The sequence below is a fragment of the Onthophagus taurus genome, chromosome 6 (assembly GCF_036711975.1).
Source record: "Onthophagus taurus isolate NC chromosome 6, IU_Otau_3.0, whole genome shotgun sequence".
In the NCBI taxonomy this organism is placed as follows: Eukaryota; Metazoa; Arthropoda; class Insecta; order Coleoptera; family Scarabaeidae; genus Onthophagus; species Onthophagus taurus.
The window spans coordinates 12,222,235-12,244,696 of NC_091971.1; the positions used below are offsets into that span (position 1 = coordinate 12,222,235).

At 29.9% G+C, this 22,462-nt stretch overlaps 2 protein-coding genes across 5 annotated transcripts; one reads left to right on the plus strand and one right to left on the minus strand.

The window, feature by feature from the left end:
- The first annotated feature begins 893 nt into the window (after positions 1-893).
- LOC111424321 (uncharacterized) lies at positions 894-19,947 on the plus strand. The gene is made up of 6 exons (XM_023057821.2): positions 894-2,561; positions 5,143-5,592; positions 5,640-6,016; positions 6,077-6,968; positions 11,982-15,159; positions 19,244-19,947. Exons 1-6 carry the CDS (start codon positions 1,905-1,907, stop codon positions 19,915-19,917), a joined length of 6,228 nt encoding a protein of 2,075 aa, XP_022913589.2. The 5' UTR covers positions 894-1,904; the 3' UTR covers positions 19,918-19,947.
- Positions 16,133-20,901, minus strand: LOC111424326 (zinc finger protein 829-like). 4 transcript variants are annotated; one of them, XR_011640568.1, is made up of 4 exons: positions 20,739-20,901; positions 20,227-20,691; positions 17,290-19,078; positions 16,133-17,217 (listed from the first exon to the last, which is right to left on the minus strand). XR_011640568.1 is itself a non-coding variant. In XM_071196540.1 (3 exons), the coding sequence occupies exons 1-3, from the start codon at positions 20,856-20,858 to the stop codon at positions 18,875-18,877; spliced, it is 789 nt and encodes a 262-aa protein (XP_071052641.1). In that variant the 5' UTR covers positions 20,859-20,901; the 3' UTR covers positions 16,133-18,874. The 4 variants fall into 4 exon arrangements, 3 of the variants coding, with proteins under 3 accessions (XP_071052641.1, XP_022913594.2, XP_022913595.2); XM_071196540.1 differs by having other exon boundaries at positions 16,133-19,078; XM_023057826.2 differs by lacking the exons at positions 16,133-17,217; positions 17,290-19,078 and adding an exon at positions 19,924-20,175 and having other exon boundaries at positions 20,739-20,890.
- Positions 20,902-22,462: the final 1,561 nt, after the last annotated feature.

Here is a 22,462-nt window from a genome sequence, read left to right on the forward strand (position 1 = left end):
TTAGCTTTAAAATGTTCTTTGTTTCATCTTTATATCTTAATTCGTTTTTGATATACAACTTTTTAAATTCTACTCGTTAAATCTACAATAATCAACATGCAGAGTTGGGTTTAAAATTTCATAATAACTATGTTTATGGGAACAAAGAAATTATTTATGGCACAATGAATAGTCATAAAATTAGCTTTAAAATGTTCTTTGTTTCATCTTTATATCTTAATTCGTTTTTGAGTTTTGTTTTTTGAATTCTACTCGTTAAATCTACATAATCAACATGCAGAGTTGGGTTTAAAATTTCAAAAAATCATAACAACCATGTTGTTGGGAAATAAGAAATTATTTATGGCACATTGAATACTCATAAAATTAACTGTAAAATGTTCTTTGTTTCATTTATCCGTATTAATCCGTTATATTGAGGTTTTACTGTATTTTGGTTTTATTTTATCTTAAAAAGACAGAAACAGTATCGATTAATAAAACGAAACCCACAATCTAAGACTATTGTCCAAATGTCAGATTTGTTGTGACATGGCAACACCTCCACTGTGATTTCAAGTTGATGTATCGGTTCCTCTGGAGAAGGAACTCGTCGTTTTCGTCGTCTTTCTTGTCAACGTTTCTTACACCCGAAATGGAATTGCTGTGTTTTGAGCTCAAGTGGAAAATGATTGATGAGATAGATTCACTAAAAAGAATCTTATTAAAAATACCTTTTTTTAAAATTTTATTGGAAAATTCATTTTACTGTGTAAAAGTATCTCGGAATTAGAAGTTACCTTTTAAATTTTATGCAAAAATCGAATTGTATATTGTAATTGAACTGGAAAATGTTAAAACATTCGCCTATATTCAAAATACGTCATACTTAAACCTGCTGAAGTAATTAAGGTAGACTTTTCTTGGAAGGGAAATTTTATGGACAAAATGTGTGCTACTGGAGTGATGTTAGTCCATATCTATGTCAAAATCTGCCAGCTTATGCTTACAGAGGTCTTGGTTAAGGAACACTTTTGTCGGGTCGCTTTTGCTGCCTTCTATTTTCCATTAAAGAATTATATTAAACAGTGCAGATTAAAATTCTGCTATAAAGCAGACATTTTAATTAACCTTGCTAAAACTTGATTCTGTTTTTATGATAGACTTATGAGTAATGACCTGGACGTACTGAGTAATAAGCGAATCAAAGATAACCAATGCGTTTTGGCTTTTTCTCAATCAAAACATATGATGTGGCAATATGCAGAAACTATCTTGCTTGTCACTCGATCAAGAATTAATCCGTTGAGCATAACTATTCTAATATCTTTCCTGAAACTAGAGGAAGGTATCAGTAAATCACCTTAATAAGTAGGTAAATTTCTTGTGTCCTAAGTCCTTTGAATGAGATAACTTTAAAATTTCTCTCAAAATCATATAAGAACAACTAACAACTTTATAACATTAATTAAAGATATATAATGAATACACAGAGTTTATCTTGTAAAAGGAAATAGGATACTGTTGATATTTGGAAAGTTTGAGAGGAAACAAGGGTGAGTTCAATTCGGTTCAATATTGTAGAACCAGGATGAAGGGAAGTTGGAGTGGCAGGACACAATGTCTCTTGGAACGGGATTGCGTGACCAACGGGACAGCTTTCGGGACGCCAAGTTTCCTGATTTGGGAGCAAGAAGGGAATGCTTAATGTGGATTGTATTGTTTTATTTGCATAAGGATAGAATTTCGTTGTGCCATAATAAGTAAACCACTTCCTAAAATTCAATTATTTTTTTTAATGTCATCATTCAAAAGTCATTATTGACTTATTAATTATTATTATTTATCAATGTCTATTTTTTAATCAAGCCTTTTCGTTCTTTCTGTATAAATAACCATTTCTTTTTTAATTAAAAAAAGGAAAAATGAAAAAACCTTCAAAAACAGCAAAAAACGATAAATCAAAGAATCAAGAACCTGAAAAGCCTGTATTAACATGGGACGAACAAACTAAACAATTCGATTTAAATTCGATTTCGGAAATGTATCAAGTAAAATTTGCAATATTAAACGCAGAGACGCCAAAGTTTATAAGCCACATTGAAAATTTACAAAGTTATTTGTATGTTAATTCCAATTTTACTATAAAGCCAATAATTTTTGAAGAGGTTCAATACATTGTTAAACATTACCCCGCTTGGAATCGACCGTACGTTCCACCGGAACTCGAAAAGTGTTTTCAACAAGCGTGCGAAGAAGCGAAACTTTACACAAGGAAATTAAAACCGATTCCTTTGAAACTTATGGCGAACTTAGTCAAATTACGAGCGATCATACTTGTATACGAACACGTTTATTACGAATTAAATCCGGGAGAGAATCCGGTGTTTAACGCAGTGTCTATTGAGGATTTATTATCTTGCTCATCAGTAACTGAAATATCCATTGAAACAGAGGAGGATGAAAAATGTAATGATGATGGTGCTTCTGTGCAAGACGATACGACGAGTTTAAATAATGAAATTGAATTTGATAAGGACACAATGAATATGGTTTATAATTATTCTTCACCACTTTTACAAGTAATAAAATAAATTTAATATTACAGTAAAATTTCGATATAAGGGGTTCATGTTGGGAAGGGAGTATCTTTTAGTGTCTGTTCCAGCGCTAATAAGAAATTGTTTATGGCCTCATAACATCAGCTTTAAAATGATTTTTAATACGTTCTTGAGATACAACTTTTTAAATTGTATTCGTCAAATCTACAATAATCAAAGATGCAGAGTTGGGTTTAAAAAATCATAACAAGCATGTTTGTGGGAAATAAGAAATTATTTATAACACATTGAATACTTATAAAATCAGCTTTAAAATGTTCTTTGTTTCATCTTTATATCTCAATTTGTTCTTGAGTTACAACTTATTAAATTCTACTCGTCAAATCTACAATAATCAAACATGCAGAGTTGGGTTTAAAAAATCATAACAACCATGTTTGTGGGAAATAAGAAATTATTTATGGCACATTGAATATTCACAAAATCAGCTTCAAAATGTTCTTTGTTTCATGTTAAAATCTCAATTCGTTCTTGAGATACAACATTTTAAATTGTATTCGTCAAATCGACAATAATCAAACATGTAGAGTTGGGTTTAAAAAATCATAACAAGCATGTTTGTGGGAAATAAGAAATTATTCATAACACATTGAATACTTATAAAATCAGCTTTACAATGTTCCTTGTTTCATCTTTATATCTCAATTCATTCTTGAGATACAACTTTTTAAATTCTACTCGTCAAATCTACAATAATCAAACATGCAGAGTTGGGTTTAAAAAAGCATAACAATCACGTTTGTGGAAAATAAGAAATTATTTATGGCACATTGATTATTCATAAAATCAGCTTTAAAATGTTCTTTGTTTCATCTTAATATCTCAATTCGTTCTTGAGATACAACTTTTTAAATTCTACTCATTAAATCGACAATAATCAAATATGCAGAGTTGGGTTTAAAAAATCATAACAACCATGTTTGTGGGAAATAAGAAATTATTTATGGCCCATTGAATACTCATAAAATTAGCTCTAAAATGTTCTTTGTTTCGTCTTTATATCTCAATTCGTTCTTGAAATATAACATTTTAAATTCTAGTCGTCAAATCCACAATAATCAAACATGCAGAGTTGGGTTTAAAAAAGCATAACAATCACGTTTGTGGAAAATAAGAAATTATTTATGGTACATTGATTATTCATAAAATCAGCTTTAAAATGTTCTTTGTTTCATCTTAATATCTCAATTCGTTCTTGACATACAACATTTTAAATTGTATTCGTCAAATCCACAATAATCAAACATGCAGAGTTGGGTTTAAAAAATCATAACAACCATATTTGTGGGAAATAAAAAATTATTTATGGCACATTGAGTATTCACAAAATCTGCTTCAAAATGTTCTTTGTTTCATCTTTATATCTCAATTCATTCTTGAGATACAACTTTTTAAATTCTACTCGTCAAATCTACAATAATCAAACATGCAGAGTTGGGTTTAAAAAATCATAACAACCATATTTGTGGGAAATAAGGAATTATTTATGGCACATTGAATACTCATAAAATCAGCTTTAAAATGTTCATTGTTTCATGTTAATATCTCAATTCGTTCTTGAGATACAACTTTTTAAATTCTACTCGTCAAATCTACAATAATCAAAGAAGTAGAGTTGGGTTTAAAAAATCATAACAACCATGTTTGTGGAAAATAAGAGATTACTTATGGCATATTGATTAGTCATAAAATTAGCTTTAAAATGTTCTTTATTTTATCTTAATATCTCAATTCGTTCTTGAGATACAACATTTAAAATTGTATTCGTCAAATCGACAATAATCAAACATATAGAGTTGGGTTTAAAAAATCATAACAACCATGTTTGAAGGGAAATAAGAAATTATTTATGGCACATTGAATACTCATAAAATCAGCTTTAAAATGTTCATTGTTTCATGTTAATATCTCAATTCGTTCTTGAGATACAACTTTTTAAATTCTACTTGTCAAATCTACAATAATCAAACATGCAAAGCTGGGTTTCCAAAATCATAACAACCATGATTCTGGGAAATAAGAAATTATTTATTGCACATTGATTATTCATAAAATCAGCTTTAAAATGTTCTTTGTTTCATCTTGATATCTCGATTCGTTCTTGAGATACAACTTTTTAAATTCTACTCGTCAAATCTACAATAATCAAACATGCAGAGTTGGGTTTAAAAAATCATAACAATCATGTTTGTGGGAAATAAGAAATTATTTATGGCACATTGATTATTTATAAAATCAGCTTTAAAATGTTCTTTGTTTCATCTTAATATCTCAATTCGTTCTTGAGATACAACGTTTTAAATTGTATTCGTCAAATCGATAATAATCAAACATGTAGAGTTGGGTTTAAAAAATCATAACAACCATGTTTGTGGGAAATAAGAAATTGTTTATAGCACATTGAATACTCATAAAATTAGCTTTAAAATATTCTTTGTTTCATCTTGATAACTCAATTCGTTTTTCAGATATAATTATTTAAATTCTATCGAGATTTTACTGTATGATTATACCATTTAGTTTTTGAAACAACAAATTTTAGGATTACATAGCAGCAATACAAATGCAATGGAATCGAAGAGAATCTATTAATTACGAGGACGATTTTAAAACGAAAAATGTACGTCCTTGGGTTTCAAGACATTGTCAATCTACAATAGATAAAAATGCTAATTTAACAAAACAAAAAATGAAAAAAAGTACATCAACGATGGTTACCACGTCGAAAATAATGTATATAGTTCTATTCGGATTTTACGATGTTCTTCTTGTAAAGGAACTCCACGAGATTGGTATTGATTTTTTATGCCTTATAGCGTTTGGCGAAGAAAATGAAACAACAATCTTTTTACCGAAACCGGAAAGATTAGAATCACCATCGTGCGATTCATTAAATAATTTTGTTGATCCTATTTATTATTTTTCAACAGCAACGGAAAATAACAAAAAAGAAAATTATGGAGTTACTTGCAAAAATTATGCTTATATTAAGGTGATTTTTTAATTAATAAAATATGATTTATTTCTTTTTTATTGCAGGAATCTGTAATATTAATGTTTTGGATTAAAATAGAAGAATTATGCGAATCAAGTCAAAACTTTAACAATATAATTTGGTTTCGTTATGCAACACCTGCCCAAAGTTTCGAAGAAAAAATAGTTTATTCTGATGCTTATTGGAAAGCTGGCGCAAAACTTTTTCGTACGATTTCTCAATACTTACATAGTTTAATTTATTTAGAAAAGTACCACCGTTTATATTTGAGAAGTTTAATCGTAACCGAATTAGGAGATAAACCAGAACGAATTTATGTGAATAAAATGTTTTATTATAATAACTCATTAAGAAGTATTCCACAAGATTGTATTAAAGTGGGTCATATCTTGGAAGGACTTTTAGACGAAGTTTGCAATAGGTAAAGTTTAAACTACTAAAGAGTTTTGCTGAGTTATAATATTAATCCATAAATTAATAGGATTGCTATTGAAAGTACAGAAACTAATAAAGAAAACATCGGTGATGAGTTTTTTGGTGAAGAAGATTTCATTCAAGAGTATTTCGGTGAAGAATATTTTGGCGAAGAGTACACAAAAAAAATCATAGAAACACCCATCTCAAAACATAACAAGAAAACAGAAAAATTTCTTTTACGCCTATTCAAAAAATTTAAATTTTCTTATATGCCTGTTGATCCAATATCATTTGTTAACTCCCATTCAAATTTGTTATCAATCGATAATAACATGGAATTAACACGAAAACGATTTGAAATATACGCCTCAAATAAATTAGAATTAGAAACAAAATATTACCCAAAACTCCAAAATACGTTAAAATTAACAACGATCGAACATTTAAAACAATCGTTTCCCGCCTTGTTATGGAAAATTTACGATGAAGATGAAGATTTTCAAGATCGTTCCGTTTCCTCGCTTATTTTTCAAACTTGGTTGAGTTACATTCGCTTATCTCAACAACAATGTAGCGAACGATTATCGATTAAATTTTGTGAATCGGTACAATGCCAAGAAAAATCGAAATATTACAGTTTTTGTGGGTTGCATGAATACTTCGTTAAACCAATTTGGTTATCTACTGTTGGTAGTGTAAAGGAGGAAGGTATTGATACTTGCAAAGTTAAAGTTAATACATCGCAAATATATCGCACGCCTAGTGATGGGAGTCAAGCGGAAGATTTTCATTGGCAAGAAAAATTAACACCAGAAGTTTTATTACAACAAACGTCAGAAGATTTTACTTATTATGATTGTTGCGATCATCTTTATTCGCCATTTCTTGATAAAATTATCGTTCGATTTCATGATCCTACAGATGATTTTGGTTCTTCAGTTTATATTTGGGAGGAAGTAATTTTTTTTATAAATGTGAAGTTAGCTATAGATTTTAAAATGAATATGGGTAATTAAACTTTTTGATTTATTTGGACTACAGGACATAGGTCTTTTCCAAATGTCTCTATTTATTTCTGTTTTTCGTTGTTCTTATCCATTCATTCCCCGCCACACCCTTCACATCATCGATCCACCTTTTTGCAGTCTTCATACATCTCTTCTAGTTTGTCGTGGTCTCCACAACATTATTTCTTGTGACCATTTTTCTGGATTTTCTCTTGTCACATACCCAATCCATAACCACTTAAGCTTCGCTTCTACGAAGATCATCATTTTGAATTCGTCTCTCAGAGTGACTCCCTGCATTCCTTATCAATTCTATGGTTCCAAGTCACTGGCAGTACGCAGCTATCATACACCTTTCGTTTTGCACTTCTAAGTATTTCTTTGGTGTTCAGTATAAAACTAAGTTTTCCAAATACTGCCACTTAATCCTCGCTACTCGACTCATAACATCTGTCACTTGTGTTTTTCTGCGAATATCGTCATTTCGAATCTTGTCTCTCAGAGTGACTCCCAGCATTGCTCATTCCATCGCTCTTTGGGTTACACCAAGTTGTTTTACAGTTTTCCTCGTCAAGGTCATGGTTTCAAGTCTCTATGTAGGCACTAGCAGTATGTGTCCAATTGTTTAAATACATATTCCAAGACCGAGGAATTTTCTCTGTGATAGATATTTTTGATGATGGCGGTATATCGTGAATTTATTCTAGCATCTTTTAGTGCTTTCAGAAATGACCTCAATGCGAACCAAAGACTTTGTGATAGTCGATGAATACCAATGTGTAACGGGACATTATATTCTGTGGTTTTTTTTCTATTAGTACCTTTCTGGAAACTAACCTGCACCACTGGTTGATACGAATCTAGCTTTACTGTAAAACGATTCGTTCCAATTCTAGTCAGAAATTTGTAGAGATGAGATAATGAACCTATAGGTATGACCTCGACGTTCTTCCATGCTTCGGGTATCTTCCCTTCCAGCAGGCATTTCTTTAAAAGCAATTTTAGGGTTTCCTCAAGGGTACTACACATCTTTTAACATTCAAATCTTCAATAATCAAACGTGTAGGGTTGGGCTTAAAAAATCATAACAACCATGTTTGCGGGAAATAAGAAATTATTTATGGCACATTGAATACTTATAATATTAGCTTTAAAATGTTCTTTGTTTCATCTTTATATCTCGTTTCGTTCTTGAGATACAACTTTTTAAATTCTACTCATTAAATCGACAATAATCAAACATGCAAGGTTGGGCTTAGAAAATCATAACAACCATATTTGTGGGAAATAAGAAATTGTTTATGGCACATTGAATACTCATAAAATTAGCTTTAAAATGTTCTTTGTTTCATCTTTATATCTCGTTTCGTTCTTGAGATACAACTTTTTAAATTCTACTCATTTAATCGACAATAATCAAACATGCAGAGTTGGGTTTAAAAAATCATAATAACCATGTTTGTGGGAAATAAGAATATGTTTAGGGCACATTGAATACTCATAAAATTAGCTTTAAAATATTCTTTGTTTCATCTCTACATCTCAATTCGTTCTTGAGATGCAATTGTTTAAATTCTATTCTTCAAATCTACAATAATCAAACATGCAGGGTTGGGCTTAGAAAATCATAACAACCATGTTTGTGGGAAATAAGAAATTGTTTATGGCACATTGAATACTCATAAAATTAGCTTTAAAATGTTCTTTGTTTCATCTTAATATCTCAATTCGTTCATGAGATACAACATATTAAATTGTATTCGTCAAATCGACAATAATCAAACATGTAGAGTTGGGCTTAAAAAATCATAACAACCATGTTTGTAGGAAATAAAAAATTATTTATGGCACATTGATTATTCATAAAATCAGCTTTGAAATGTTCTTTGTTTCATCTTAATATCTCAATTCGTTCTTGAGATACAACATTTTAAATTCTATTCGTCAAATTTACAATAATCAAACAGGCAGAGTTGGGTTTAAAAAATCATAACAAGCATGTTTGTGGAAAATAACAAATTATTTCTGGCACATTGAATACTCATAAAATTAGCTTTAAAATGTTCTTTGTTTCATCTTAATATCTCAATTCGTTCATGAGATACAACATATTAAATTGTATTCGTCAAATCGACAATTATCAAACATGAAGAGTTGGGCTTAAAAAATCATAACAACCATGTTTGTAGGAAATAAGAAATTATTTATGGCACATTGATTATTCATAAAATCAGCTTTAAAATGTTCTTTGTTTCATCTTAATACCTCAATTCGTTCTTGAGATACAACATTTTAAATTCTATTCGTCAAATTTACAACAATCAAACATGCAGAGTTGGGTTTAAAAAGTCATAACAACCATGTTTGTAGGAAATAAGAAATTATTTATGGCACATTGATTATTCATAAAATCAGCTTTAAAATGTTCTTTGTTTCATCTTAATATCTCAATTCGTTCTTGAGATACAACATTTTAAATTCTATTCGTCAAATTTACAATAATCAAACATGCAGAGTTGGGTTTAAAAAATCATAACAACCATGTTTGTGGAAAATAACAAATTATTTATGGCACATTGAATACTCATAAAATTAGCTTTAAAATGTTCTTTGTTTCATCTTAATATCTCAATTCGTTCATGAGATACAACATATTAAATTGTATTCGTCAAATCGACAATAATCAAACATGTAGAGTTGGGCTTAAAAAATCATAACAACCATGTTTGTAGGAAATAAGAAATTATTTATGGCACATTGATTATTCATAAAATCAGCTTTAAAATGTTCTTTGTTTCATCTTAATACCTCAATTCGTTCTTGAGATACAACATTTTAAATTCTATTCGTCAAATTTACAACAATCAAACATGCAGAGTTGGGTTTAAAAAGTCATAACAACCATGTTTGTAGGAAATAAGAAATTATTTATGGCACATTGATTATTCATAAAATCAGCTTTAAAATGTTCTTTGTTTCATCTTAACATCTCAATTCGTTCTTGAGATACAACATTTTAAATTCTATTCGTCAAATTTACAACAATCAAACATGCATAGTTGGGTTTAAAAAATCATAACAACCATGTTTGTGGAAAATAACAAATTATTTATGGCACATTGAATACTCATAAAATTAGCTTTAAAATGTTCTTTGTTTCATCTTAATATCTCAATTCGTTCATGAGATACAACATATTAAATTGTATTCGTCAAATCGACAATAATCAAACATGTAGAGTTGGGCTTAAAAAATCATAACAACCATGTTTGTAGGAAATAAGAAATTATTTATGGCACATTGATTATTCATAAAATCAGCTTTAAAATGTTCTTTGTTTCATCTTAATACCTCAATTCGTTCTTGAGATACAACATATTAAATTGTATTCGTCAAATCGACAATAATCAAACATGTAGAGTTGGGTTTAAAAAATCATAACAACCATGTTTGTGGAAAATAACAAATTATTTATGGCACATTGAATACTCATAAAATTAGCTTTAAAATGTTCATTGTTTCATGTTAATATCTCAATTCGTTCTTGAGATACAACTTTTTAAATTCTACTCATTAAATCGACAATAATCAAACATGCAGGGTTGGGTTTAAAAAATCATAACAACCATGTTTGTGGGAAATAAGAAATTATTTATGGCACATTGAATACTCATAAAACTAGCTTAGTACCTTTCCGAAAACTAGTCTACACCACTGGTTAATATGAATCTAGCTTTATTGTAAGACGATTCGTTACAATTCTAGTCAGCAATTTGTAGAGGTGGCATAATTAACTTATATGACTTCGGCGTTCTTCCATACTTCGGGTATCTTCCCTTTCAGCAGGCATTTTTTTAACATTTACAAAGTTATAAAATCGTCACCGGAAGCTTTTTTGTTCTTCAGTTGTCGAAGGGCATATCTAATATCGATATTTCGAGAAAATCCTCCAAACCGACGTTTAGAACCTTTCTACTTGCAGTTTCCAGCATAAGTGTATAGCTTTTCACATAATGTTTGGATTTCTTCTACAATCTTATCGTAGTTTATTTTCGTAATCTTTGATTATCCTTCGGCTAAATTTGATCTTAATATTTTCATATTCTTGTTATGTCCTATAGTTTCTAGGATTTGGTTTGTTTGCCTCTGCGTTTTCCTTCGTTTTTCTATTAGTTGTACAGTTTCTGGCTCATGTTTAGTCTGTTTTATGTTTTTAACTCTGCTACAGATCTTTTTTGTGACTATTCTTATGTCATTAGTTATTTTGCATGTTGTTTCGTTTATATAGCTCACTTTGGTATGTTTCTTTTTGGAGTTCGAGCACCTCCATTGTTGAGAGTTTGGTTTTAATTAGGAGTTTTATTCGTTGCAGTTTTGTACTTATTTCTATACGAACCCGAACCATGCGATGATCGCTGCCAGTATCAAAATGGTTTAAGACGGTGATATCCTTACATATCCTTTTGTCATTAGTCTATCTTATTTTTTGTTCTACCATCTGGTCTAAACAACGACCACTTTCGTTGACACTTTTTATTATAGAATTTATTTAACAGAATAATCTCTCCTTAGAGAGGAAGTTAGATAGCATCTCTAAAAGTGCTTTCTAAGCTTTTGGTGTATCATAAGTCCTCGTTGAATTACTCTATAGCAGTGATGTTAAGATTAGTGGTACCAAGTCCTTGATGCTTTGTTATCATTTGTATAATACTTGGTACAATACAATTGCACATAGAGATTGTGTTTTGGACATGGTTTAAAATAATTCCCAGATAACGATGTTTCAAATCAGAATGCGCTAAGCTTATATAGCTAGGATGCTTAATGTGATGTCTATAAACCGATAAAGAATGTTTAGAAGTATTATAAAAATATGTCGTTTCTCTTGTTCTAAATCTAAAGCTAATTTCACAATTATTTGTTTCTATATTTTAACATTTAATCACAACAGGATTTTTTTAGAGCATTCGTTCACCAATTGGTTTATACAACTTCTACAAACACATCATTTTCGAAGATTCAAGGTGGTTAAAAGAATTAGAAGATACTTTAGCAAATTTAGAAGCTTTTCCACCCCAATCAATTTATAATTCTTCACAAGCTAATTCCTTAAACATGCTAGAAGAAGAAATAAAAACCCCTTTGGATAATTTTGAAGACGTCCCTTACATTTTAACAACAATTCAAACATTCGAAGAATTCTTTATACAATCGCCTTTTATAACTTCAAATAATATATTAACAGCTTTTAATTTAGACGATAGAGCAGGAGCTGGTGGGACGACAACAATCTTTCATAGCACCGAGGGTCTCAAAATAACGGTTGATGTTCAAAGGGTTTTTGGAACGAGAAATATTAATTTGAAAGTGCAAGGTGATCGACATGTTTTTATTCTTCACGCGAATCCGAAAAATCAGTTTTTATTTCATTTCGAATCGCCTAATGGGATAAGAATTGTTTTTGCAAAACCCAAAAATGAAGAAATTAAACCGAAAAGTTACGAAATTATAAAAAGGAAGGAGAATAAAAAAGTTTTCGCTGAAAAAGAAAGTTTCCTCAAAGAAACGAATTACATTAATTTCAAAAAACGATCCGAATTTGGCGAAAAAAGAAAACTAACAGACGATTCGTTCGAAAATATATTTTTTAACGTTTGTAACGAAAATATCAACGAATCAACATCAAGAAATTCATTAAGAGATGTTGAATCGGTTGATGATATCGCGTTAAAATCAACGTTTAGTTTAACAACGATCAGTAAACGTTCGATTCCCCCACCGATCGGTTTTGAGAAAGTTTTTAACGATTTACGGAAAATAAAAAGAAACACGATTCCTCATTTCAAAATTATTTCAACAGCTCTTCATAAAAGAAAATACGTTTCAGTTTTACGAAACAAAATCACTTTAAATTTTTTAAATCGTTCAATTCCAATCAAATTTATTCCCAAAATCGATGTTTCTAATAAAATTGAAATCTCAAAATGTTCAGGAATAAATTTACCTTTTGATACAGTAACATTAAATGATGAAATAAATAAAGAAATCGAAATTGGTGAAGAATCGATTCAAAATGACTTAAATGAAGAAACTAACGATATAAAACCAAATGGAAAAGAACCAGAAAAACAAGAAGATATAATCGAAAAATACGATGTGAGGATTACTTTACCATCAGGGTTACAAATATCAACAATTCCTGATCCTGATGATTCTAATAAATTATTAGTTGTACAAAAATATTTAATAAAAGGGGCTATGAACGATTCAATTGAAGATGAAGTTTCAAGAACGTTTACAAGACAAGGATTTATTAGAATTAAATATCAAAATGGTTCGATGAAAATGTTTGGATTAAATGGAAAAACGATTTCGGGGGAAATCGTTTCAATAAAACCCGAAAATGTTAAAAGAAAACCGAGCAAAATTTATTTCGAAAACTTGTATTACCACAAATGTATTAAATTACACAAAAATATTCATAAAAAAATTAATCGGTTTCAAAAAAGATTCATCAACAAACCAGGTTTAAGATATTTAAGATTAACCCTTAGTAAACGAGATAAATTTTTTAAAAGTCTTTTAAACGATTTTAAAAACACTCCTTATTTATTTGATTACGTTAAATTAACACCTCGGCAATTATTAACACCGATTATTTTTAAAATTCACAAAGATTCGTTTCAAGATCATTATAAATTTAATTTTACAACGAAGGATTCTTTTACGAGCATTAACAGCGATGGCCAACAAGTTACCTCGTTTCTTGATGGAACAATAATATCATCTTGGTATCAAATAGCACAAGAAATGATCGTAATTGAAACTGATGATTTAGACGGTGTTTTAGAAATCGATGATGACGATTATTCCTGCAACTTTTTAGTACCTAAAATAGGGGGTTGGATCGATGTTAGTTTATGTATTCAATTTCAACATCGTCAATACGCAACGGTGGTTTATCGATTAGATGGTGAGGAAGTTTCAATTTATCTTCCTGATAACATCGAGGTAAAAATAAAATCGGATGGGACTTATTTCCTTAATTTAAACGACACAATGTACGGTCAAATATCATCGGAAAAAATTAAAATTCGAAGCAATTTTTGCAAGAAATGTTACGATTGTTGCGAAACAAATCTTTATGTTAAACATTTATATAATAACAACGAAGATATCCCACCTTACGATATTCTTTTAGAAGCCAAAGACAATTTTAATAAATATTTTAAAGTTGAATATTGCGGGATGTGTTACCGAAACAAAAATTATCAAGATGGGGACACAACAACGTGTCAATCCCATCGAAAAGATACGATGGAAAAGTTTTATTCGTTCGATAGAAATTTTTCAGGCACAGCTTATTGGACTAATTCAATGTTTATGGATAGAATTTTATGCGCACGTGGTAAATACAAAAAAGAAAACGTTAAATATTATTTAGATGAGAATCAATCGATTCGAGCGTACGAAATTATTAGTTATTTTGTTCAACATTATTGCGATCGATTTTTAATGCAATATAGGAGATCAGATCCACCAGCTCTTTTAATGCCGAAATCAAAACCGCAATGTTTCGGCCCTATCGCTTATATCAAAAGGCGATTTGTTGAAATTCTCCCAGATTTAACCGCGATTATTCCCTTACTAAACGCGATTAATCAATGGAATGTACAAAGACCGTGGGAATTACACTTACCCACAGATGAAATGATCGATGGACCAATTCTGCCAAAAATATCAACCACCTCGAGCGAAAGCAGTTTAAATCTGAAATTAACCCCACGTTTTATTGAAACAGCTGTTGAACAATTTAAAGATCTTAACGTGTTAGCAAAAGATTTTCGAATTAATAGATACAGCAACGGCGACAGTTTTAGTGAAATTATAGATGATAATCAACCTGTGTGTAAATGCGATCAAGATAAATCGCAAGATATATCGTTCGACTCGGATATTGAAACGCAATTAAATACTTTTTATGAAAGATTTCCAGAAAAATCTTTTACCAAGCGAAAAGATACAACGCCTTGGTCGTCCATGGATGCAATGAGTAAAATGCTTGTTGTTCCAGTTAATTCGAAAATTTCCAATATTTCCAAACCTAAAAAGCATAAAGAAATTTTAGTTCTAAATGACGGTAATAAAAATAGTGTAAAACATCGATATAACGGACGAAAATTTGCAATAACTATTGTTCTAAAAGCATTTTTGTAATATGCTCCATTTTCCGAGTGTTACCAAGAACAATTTATTTTCGTATTTTCTCGATATTGACGCATTTGACAGCAAAAGTGAAAGAGAGCAATATTGCTAAGAATAAAATTTGCAATAACTATTGTTCCAAAACTTTTTCTGTAATATGCTCTGAATCCCGATCGATTACCATTAACAACTTGTGAAACAACGAAATTCATCAAATTTTCATATTTTCGTATTTTCTCGATATTGACTCATCTGAGAGCAAAAGTGGAAAAGAGCAATATTGCTGAGAATGAAATTTGCAATAACTATTGTTCTAAAAGGTTTTTTGTAATATGGTCCGTTTCCAGAGTGCTACCATTGACAACTTGAAAAGTAACAAATTCATCCAATTTTCATATTTTCATATTTTCTCAATATTGACGCATCTGAGAGCAAAAGTGCAAGACAGCAATATTGCTAAAAATAAAATTTGCAATAACTATTGTTCCAAAAGATTTTTTGTAATCTGCTCCGTTTCCCGAGTGTTACCATAAACAACCTGAAAAAGCAACAAATTCATCCAATTTTCATATTTTTGTATTTTTCTCGATATTGACGCATCTGAGAGCAAAAGTACAATAGAGCAATATTGCTGAGAATTAAATTTGCAATAACTATTGTTCTAAAAGGTTTTTTGTAATATGCTCCGTTTCCCGAGTACTACCACTGACAACTTGAAAACCAACAAATTCATCCAATTTTGCATATTTTCGTATTTTTGATAACATTGACGCGTTTGAGAGCAAAAGTGCAAGAGAGCAATATTGCTAAGAATCAAATTTGCAATAACTATTGTTCCAAAAGTTTTTTTGTAATCTGCTGCGTTTCTCCAGTGTTACCATAAACAACCTAAAAAAGCAACAAATTCATCCAAGAAGAAGAAAACAATATTTATTTGGACTTATATGAAAAAATAACTATAACAAATAGGAGAAAAAAATACATATATGTATATAGAACAAATATAAAAGTGAGTCGAAAAGGGCTATAGACCTGAGTCTTCCTGTCCCAAATTCATCCAATTTTCATATTTTTGTATTTTCTCGATATTGACGCATCTGAGAGCAAAAGTACAATAGAGCAATATTGTTGAGAATTAAATTTGCAATAACTATTGTTCCAAAAGTTTTTTTGTAATATGCTTCGTTTCCCGAGTGTTACTGTTGACAACTTGAAAAGCAACAAATTCATCCAATTTTCGTATTTTTCTTAATATTGACGCATCTAAAAGCGAAAGTGCAAGAGAACAATATTGCTAAGAATAAAATTTGCAACAACTATTGTTCCAAAAGTTTTTCTGTAATATACTCCGCTTCCCGAATGTTATCATTGACAACTTGAAAATTCAACAAATTCATCCAAATTTCATATTTTCATATTTTTCTTGATATTGACGAAATTGAGAGCAAAAGTGCAAGAGAACAATATTGCTAAGAATAAAATTTTCAACAACTATTGTTCCAAAAGTTTTTCTGTAATATACTCCGCTTCCCGAATGTTATCATTGACAACTTGAAAATTCAACAAATTCATCCAAATTTCATATTTTCATATTTTTCTTGATATTGACGAAATTGAGAGCAAAAGTGCAAGAGAACAATATTGCTAAGAATAAAATTTTCAACAACTATTGTTCCAAAAGTTTTTCTGTAATATACTCCGCTTCCCGAATGTTATCATTGACAACTTGAAAATTCAACAATTTCATCCAAATTTCACATTTTCATATTTTTCTTGATATTGACGAAATTGAGAGCAAAAGTGCAAGAGAGCAATATTGCTAAGAATAAAATTTGCAATAACTATTGTTCCAAAAGTTTTTCTGTAATATGCTCTGAATCCCGGGCATTACCATTAACATCTTGTAAAACAACGAAATTTATCAAACTTTCATATTTTCGTATTTTCTCGATATTGACGCATCTGAGAGCAAAAGTGGAAGAGAGCAATATTGCTAAAAATAAAATTTGCAATAATTATTGTTCTAAAAGTTTTTCTGTAATATGGTCTGAATCCCAGGCGTTACCATTAGCAACGTGAAAAAGCAACAAATTCATCCAATTTTTATATTTTCATATTTTTCTCGATATTGACGCATCTGAGAGCAAAAGTGCAATGGAGCAATATTGCTGAGAATAAAATTTGCAACAACTATTGTTCCAAAAGTTTTTTTGTAATCTGCTCCGTTTTCCGAGTGTTACCATAAACAATCTGGAAAAGCAACAAATTCAGCTAATTTTCATATTTTCGTATTTTTCTCGATATTGACGCATCTGAGAGCAAAAGTGCAATAGAGCAATATTGCTGAGAATAAAATTTGCAACAACTATTGTTCCAAAAGTTTTTCTGTAATATACTCCGCTTCCCGAATGTTATCATTGACAACTTAAAAATTCAACAAATTCATCCAAATTTCATATTTTTCTTGATATTGACGAAATTGAGAGCAAAAGTGCAAGAGAGCAATATTGCTAAGAATAAAATTTGCAGTAATTATTGTTCTAAAAGTTTTTCTGTAATATGGTCTGAATCCCAGGCGTTACCATTAGCAACGTGAAAAAGCAACAAATTCATCCAATTTTTATATTTTCCTATTTTTCTCGATATTGACGCATCTGAGAGCAAATGTGCAATGGAGCAATATTACTGAGAATAAAATTTGCAATAACTGTTGTTCTAAAAGTTTTTTTGTAATCTGCTCCGTTTCCCAAGTGTTACCATAAACAACCTGAAAAAGCAACAAATTCATCTAATTTACATATTTTCGTATTTTTCTCGATATTGACGCATCTGAGAGCAGAAGTGCAATAGAGCAATATTGCTGAGAATACAGTTTGCAATAACTATTGTTCTAAAAGTTTTTTTGTAATATGCTCCGTTTCCCGAGTGCTACCATTGACAAGTTGAAAAGCAACTGTCATCCAATTTTCGTATTTTTCTCAATATTGACGCATTTGAGAGCAAAAGTGAAAGAGAGCAATATTGCTAAGAATAAAATTTGCAATAACTATTGTTCCAAAAGTTTTTTTGTAATAAGCTCTGAATCCCGGGCGTTACCACTGACAACTTGTAAAACAACGAAATTGATCAAACTTTCATATTTTCGTATTTTCTCGATATTGACGCATCTGAGAGCAAAAGTGAAAGAGAGCAATATTGCTGAAAATAAAATTTGCAGTAATTATTGTTCTAAAAGTTTTTCTGTAATATGCTCTGAATCAGAGGCGTTGCCATTAGCAACGTGAAAATGCAACAAATTAATCCAATCTTTATATTTTCGTATTTTTCTCGATATTGACGCATCTGAGAGCAAAAGTGAAAGAGATCAATGTTGCTAAGAATAATATTTGCTACAAACTTCAAAAACTTTTCTTATGACATGTTTCGTTTCCCAAGTGTTACCATTAACTAGTAAAATATCGAAATTAGTCAAATTTTCATATTTTCCTATTTTTCTCGATATCTATACATTTAAGAGCAAAAATGAAAGAGAGCAATATTATTAAGAATATAATTTGCTACAACTTTTGTTCTAAAAGTTTTTTAGTAACATGCTCTTTATCATTAAGGCAATTTTCGCTTTTGACACCGCAAATCTAAATAGCTGGTTATCATTGCAGCCATACCATTTCCTCAGGTTCTTTAACTATAAGTTTTGTCTTATGGATCTCTTTCCTCTGATTTTTCCTTGCATAACTACTTGGAGGGTACTTAATACTTTCCCCTCTCATGATATGTCCCAAATATAACAGTTTCCTGTGTTTAATTGTGTCAATTACTTCTCCTTTCTCATCCGTCTTATCACTTATCACCACCTTAAAAGTACAAGAAATATATTATATATTTTTTTCCTTAAAAGTGTTATTGCCTATTTTTTTTGCATAAAACGTATAATTTAAAAAATATAATCCGTTATATCGAGGTTTTACTGTATAAATTGCAATTATTATTTTCTGTAACAAAAATTAAATTTTTTTCAGATTTAAATAACGATTCGTCATCTTTAGACTTTATAAAGCAAACAGAAAAAGGATCGAAACGAAAATCATTACCACCTATACAAGTTATACCATTTGAAAAAAATTTTAATAGTAAAAGTACTTCAATATTATTTCCTTTATTGCAACCAGGCATATTTGAATGGAGAAAAGCCGACCTAAACGAGTCATCATGTTCAGAAATTAGTGATACAAAAGACACTAAAGAAATGAATCAGAAATTAGCTAAAAAGAAGCAATACAACAAAAATAAATCCACAGAAACCCAACAACCTTTTGATGTATTAGGTTTAAATGCAACAAAAAATATAAGTGGAACTATTTTAGTAGCAAAAACAGGTAGTCAAGATAAAACACGTCAAGAGAAAACGAGTCAAGTTAAAATGAACGGATCTAAACAAGAAGTAATCGAAAAACAAGAAGGTTCTATTACGAATCAAAAATCGGAAAAATCTGTTTTGAAAATGACTAGTATGGATAAGATTTATAAAAAAGTAAGTGATTTAAAATGTTGTCCAGATATGGAAAAGCGATCGTATACAGAATGTAGAAAACCGAAATTAATTCAAAGTGAAGAAACAAGTACGTCTAAGTCTAGAATATTTAAAGAATTACCTTTGATTTTACCAATAAAGAAAATTAATGATTACGATTAAAACATATTTTGAAGAAAAATACTCATTTTATTTATGTGTTTTTAAATGACTATTTAAAGTAGATAATTGGGTGAATCTCTTAAAACAAATTTCACAACCATATAATTTTTCACCGGTATGAATTCGAACATGATTATTCAAAGAGCTTTTAACAGAAAACGATTTTCCACATTCTTTGCAAGAATACGGCTTTTCTCCTGTATGTATCCTCATATGAGTCACCAATCGAGAATTTTGACTAAATTGTTTACAACACACCTAAAAAAATATCTTTTTAATCATATTCATTTTTTCAACATTCATATTTACCTTACATTCAGCAACTTTTTCTTTCGAATGAACCCTCATATGAACTTTTAAACAACTCGATTGAACAAAACTTTTCCCACAAAGATTACAAGAATGTGGTTTACTTCCAGTGTGTATTCTCAAATGTGTCGTTAATGTACCAGGTGCAGCAAAACTTTTATTGCAATATTTACATTCATAGGGTCTTTTTCCACTATGCGTGATTAAATGTCCCTTTAAATGCCAATTTTGACCGAATTGTTTCCCACAAATATTACACATATATAAACGAGATTTAGTAGGATTGATTTTTTGTGTTTTTGAAACAGAATTATTTTGGTTGGGTATTTTAGTTTCGTTTAATTTCAATTCGGTTTTAAAAAATTTCTCTGACTTCAATGTAAGCTCCCTAAACGCATAAAATCGTTTTAATTCGTTTAAACAATTAAAACAAATTTGATGGGGTAAATCCTCATCTTCAATCACCTAAAAATAAAATTTTAGTCAATAATTAAACGAAAAATTATCTTTACATTTATTGAAGTACATAAAAGCAGCATTTCTTTGATATTATCGGTTTGGTCGTTATCAAATATGTTTATTAATGAAGAAGTTTTAATTGAACAAGTTCGGCAAAAATTCTTAACCTCCATGACAGCTTATTTATAGGTTATGTTTTAATGTTCGATTGAGTATTTCTCAAATTAAATTGTTATAAATACAATATTTAAAAGAAAATGTTTTGAAAAGTAAATAAATAGCTAATTTTATATCAATTAATTATGTTGGATCAATATTTTAAAGTTAATTGCGATTAACACGTCTTAATCGAACACGTCTTATATAGGTTATGTTGCAATATCAATCTTGTAGTAATATAATATTAAAACCTATATAATCCAATGTAATGAGTAAAATGCCTATTGTTCCAGTTAATTCAAAAATTTCCAATTCTTTCAAACCTAAAAAGCATAAAGAAATTTCAGTTCTAAATAATGACGGTAATACAAATATATATATAGACATATTTTCGTAATTTTCTTGATATTAACATATTTAAAAGCAAAAGTGCAAGAGAGCAACATTGTTAAGAATAAAATTAGCCACAACTTTCGTTTCAAAAGTTTTTTTCTAATATGCTTCCTTTCCCGAGTATTACCATTGACAACTTGAAAAAGCAACAAATTCGTCCAATTTTCATATTTTCGTATTTCTCTTGATATTGACGCATCTGAGAGCAAAAGTGCATAGAGCAATATTGCTGAGAATAAAATTTGCAATAAGTATTGTTCTAAAAGGTTTTTTGTAATATGCTCCGTTTCCCGAGTGCTACCATTGACAACTTGAAAAGCAACAAATTTATCCAATTTTCATATTTTTGATAACATTGACGCATTTGAGAGCAAAAGTGCAAGAGAGCAATATTGCTAAGAATCAAATTTGGAATAACTATTGTTCCAAAAGTTTTTCTGTAATATGCTCTGAATCTCGAGTGTTACCATAAACTACCTAAAAAAGCAACAAATTCATCCAATTTTCATATTTTTGTATTTTTCTTGATATTGACGAAATTGAGAGCAAAAGTGCAAGACAGCAATATTGCTAAGAGTAAAATTTGCAACAACTATTGTTCTAAAAGTTTTTTTGTAATATGCTCCGTTTCCCGATTGTTACCATAAACAACTTGAAAAAGCAAGAAATTCATCTAATTTTCATATTTTTGTATTTTTCACGGTATTGACGCATCTGAGAGCAAAAGTGAAAGAGAGCAATATTGCTAAGAATAATATTTGCTATAACTTTTGTTCTAAAAGTTTTCTCATGACATGTTGCATTTCCCGAGTGTTACCATTAACTAGTAAAATATCGAAATTCGTCAAATTTTCATATATTCGTATTTTTCTCAAAATCTATGCCTCTGAGAGCAAAAGTGCAACAGAGTAATATTGTTAGGCATAAAATTTGCTACAACTTTTACTCTAAAAGTTTTTTAGTAATATGCTCCGTTTCCCGAATTTTATCATTAATAACTTAAAAATTCACACAAATTTCATATTTTTGTATTTTTCTTGATATTGACGAAATTGAGAGCAAAAATGCAAGAGAGCAATATTGCCAAGAGTAAAATTTGCAATAACTATTATTCCAAAAGTTTTTTTGTAATATGCTCCGTTTCCCGAGTGTTACCTTTAACAACTTGAAAAAGCAACAAATTCATCCAATTTTCAAATATGTACACATTTCTCGATATTGACGC

Coding starts and splice junctions, on each gene's coding strand:
- LOC111424321 (XM_023057821.2), top strand. CDS start 1,905: ATGAAAAAACCTTCAAAAACAGCAAAAAACGATAAATCAAAGAATCAA. Junction 5,593..5,639: donor AAAATTATGCTTATATTAAG/GTGATTTTTTAA, acceptor TTTTTATTGCAG/GAATCTGTAATATTAATGTT. Junction 6,969..11,981: donor CAGTTTATATTTGGGAGGAA/GTAATTTTTTTT, acceptor GGATTTTTTTAG/AGCATTCGTTCACCAATTGG.
- LOC111424326 (XM_023057826.2), bottom strand. CDS start 20,858: ATGGAGGTTAAGAATTTTTGCCGAACTTGTTCAATTAAAACTTCTTCA. Junction 20,692..20,738: donor TTTTATGTACTTCAATAAAT/GTAAAGATAATT, acceptor TTTTATTTTTAG/GTGATTGAAGATGAGGATTT. Junction 20,176..20,226: donor AAAAAGTTGCTGAATGTAAG/GTAAATATGAAT, acceptor ATATTTTTTTAG/GTGTGTTGTAAACAATTTAG.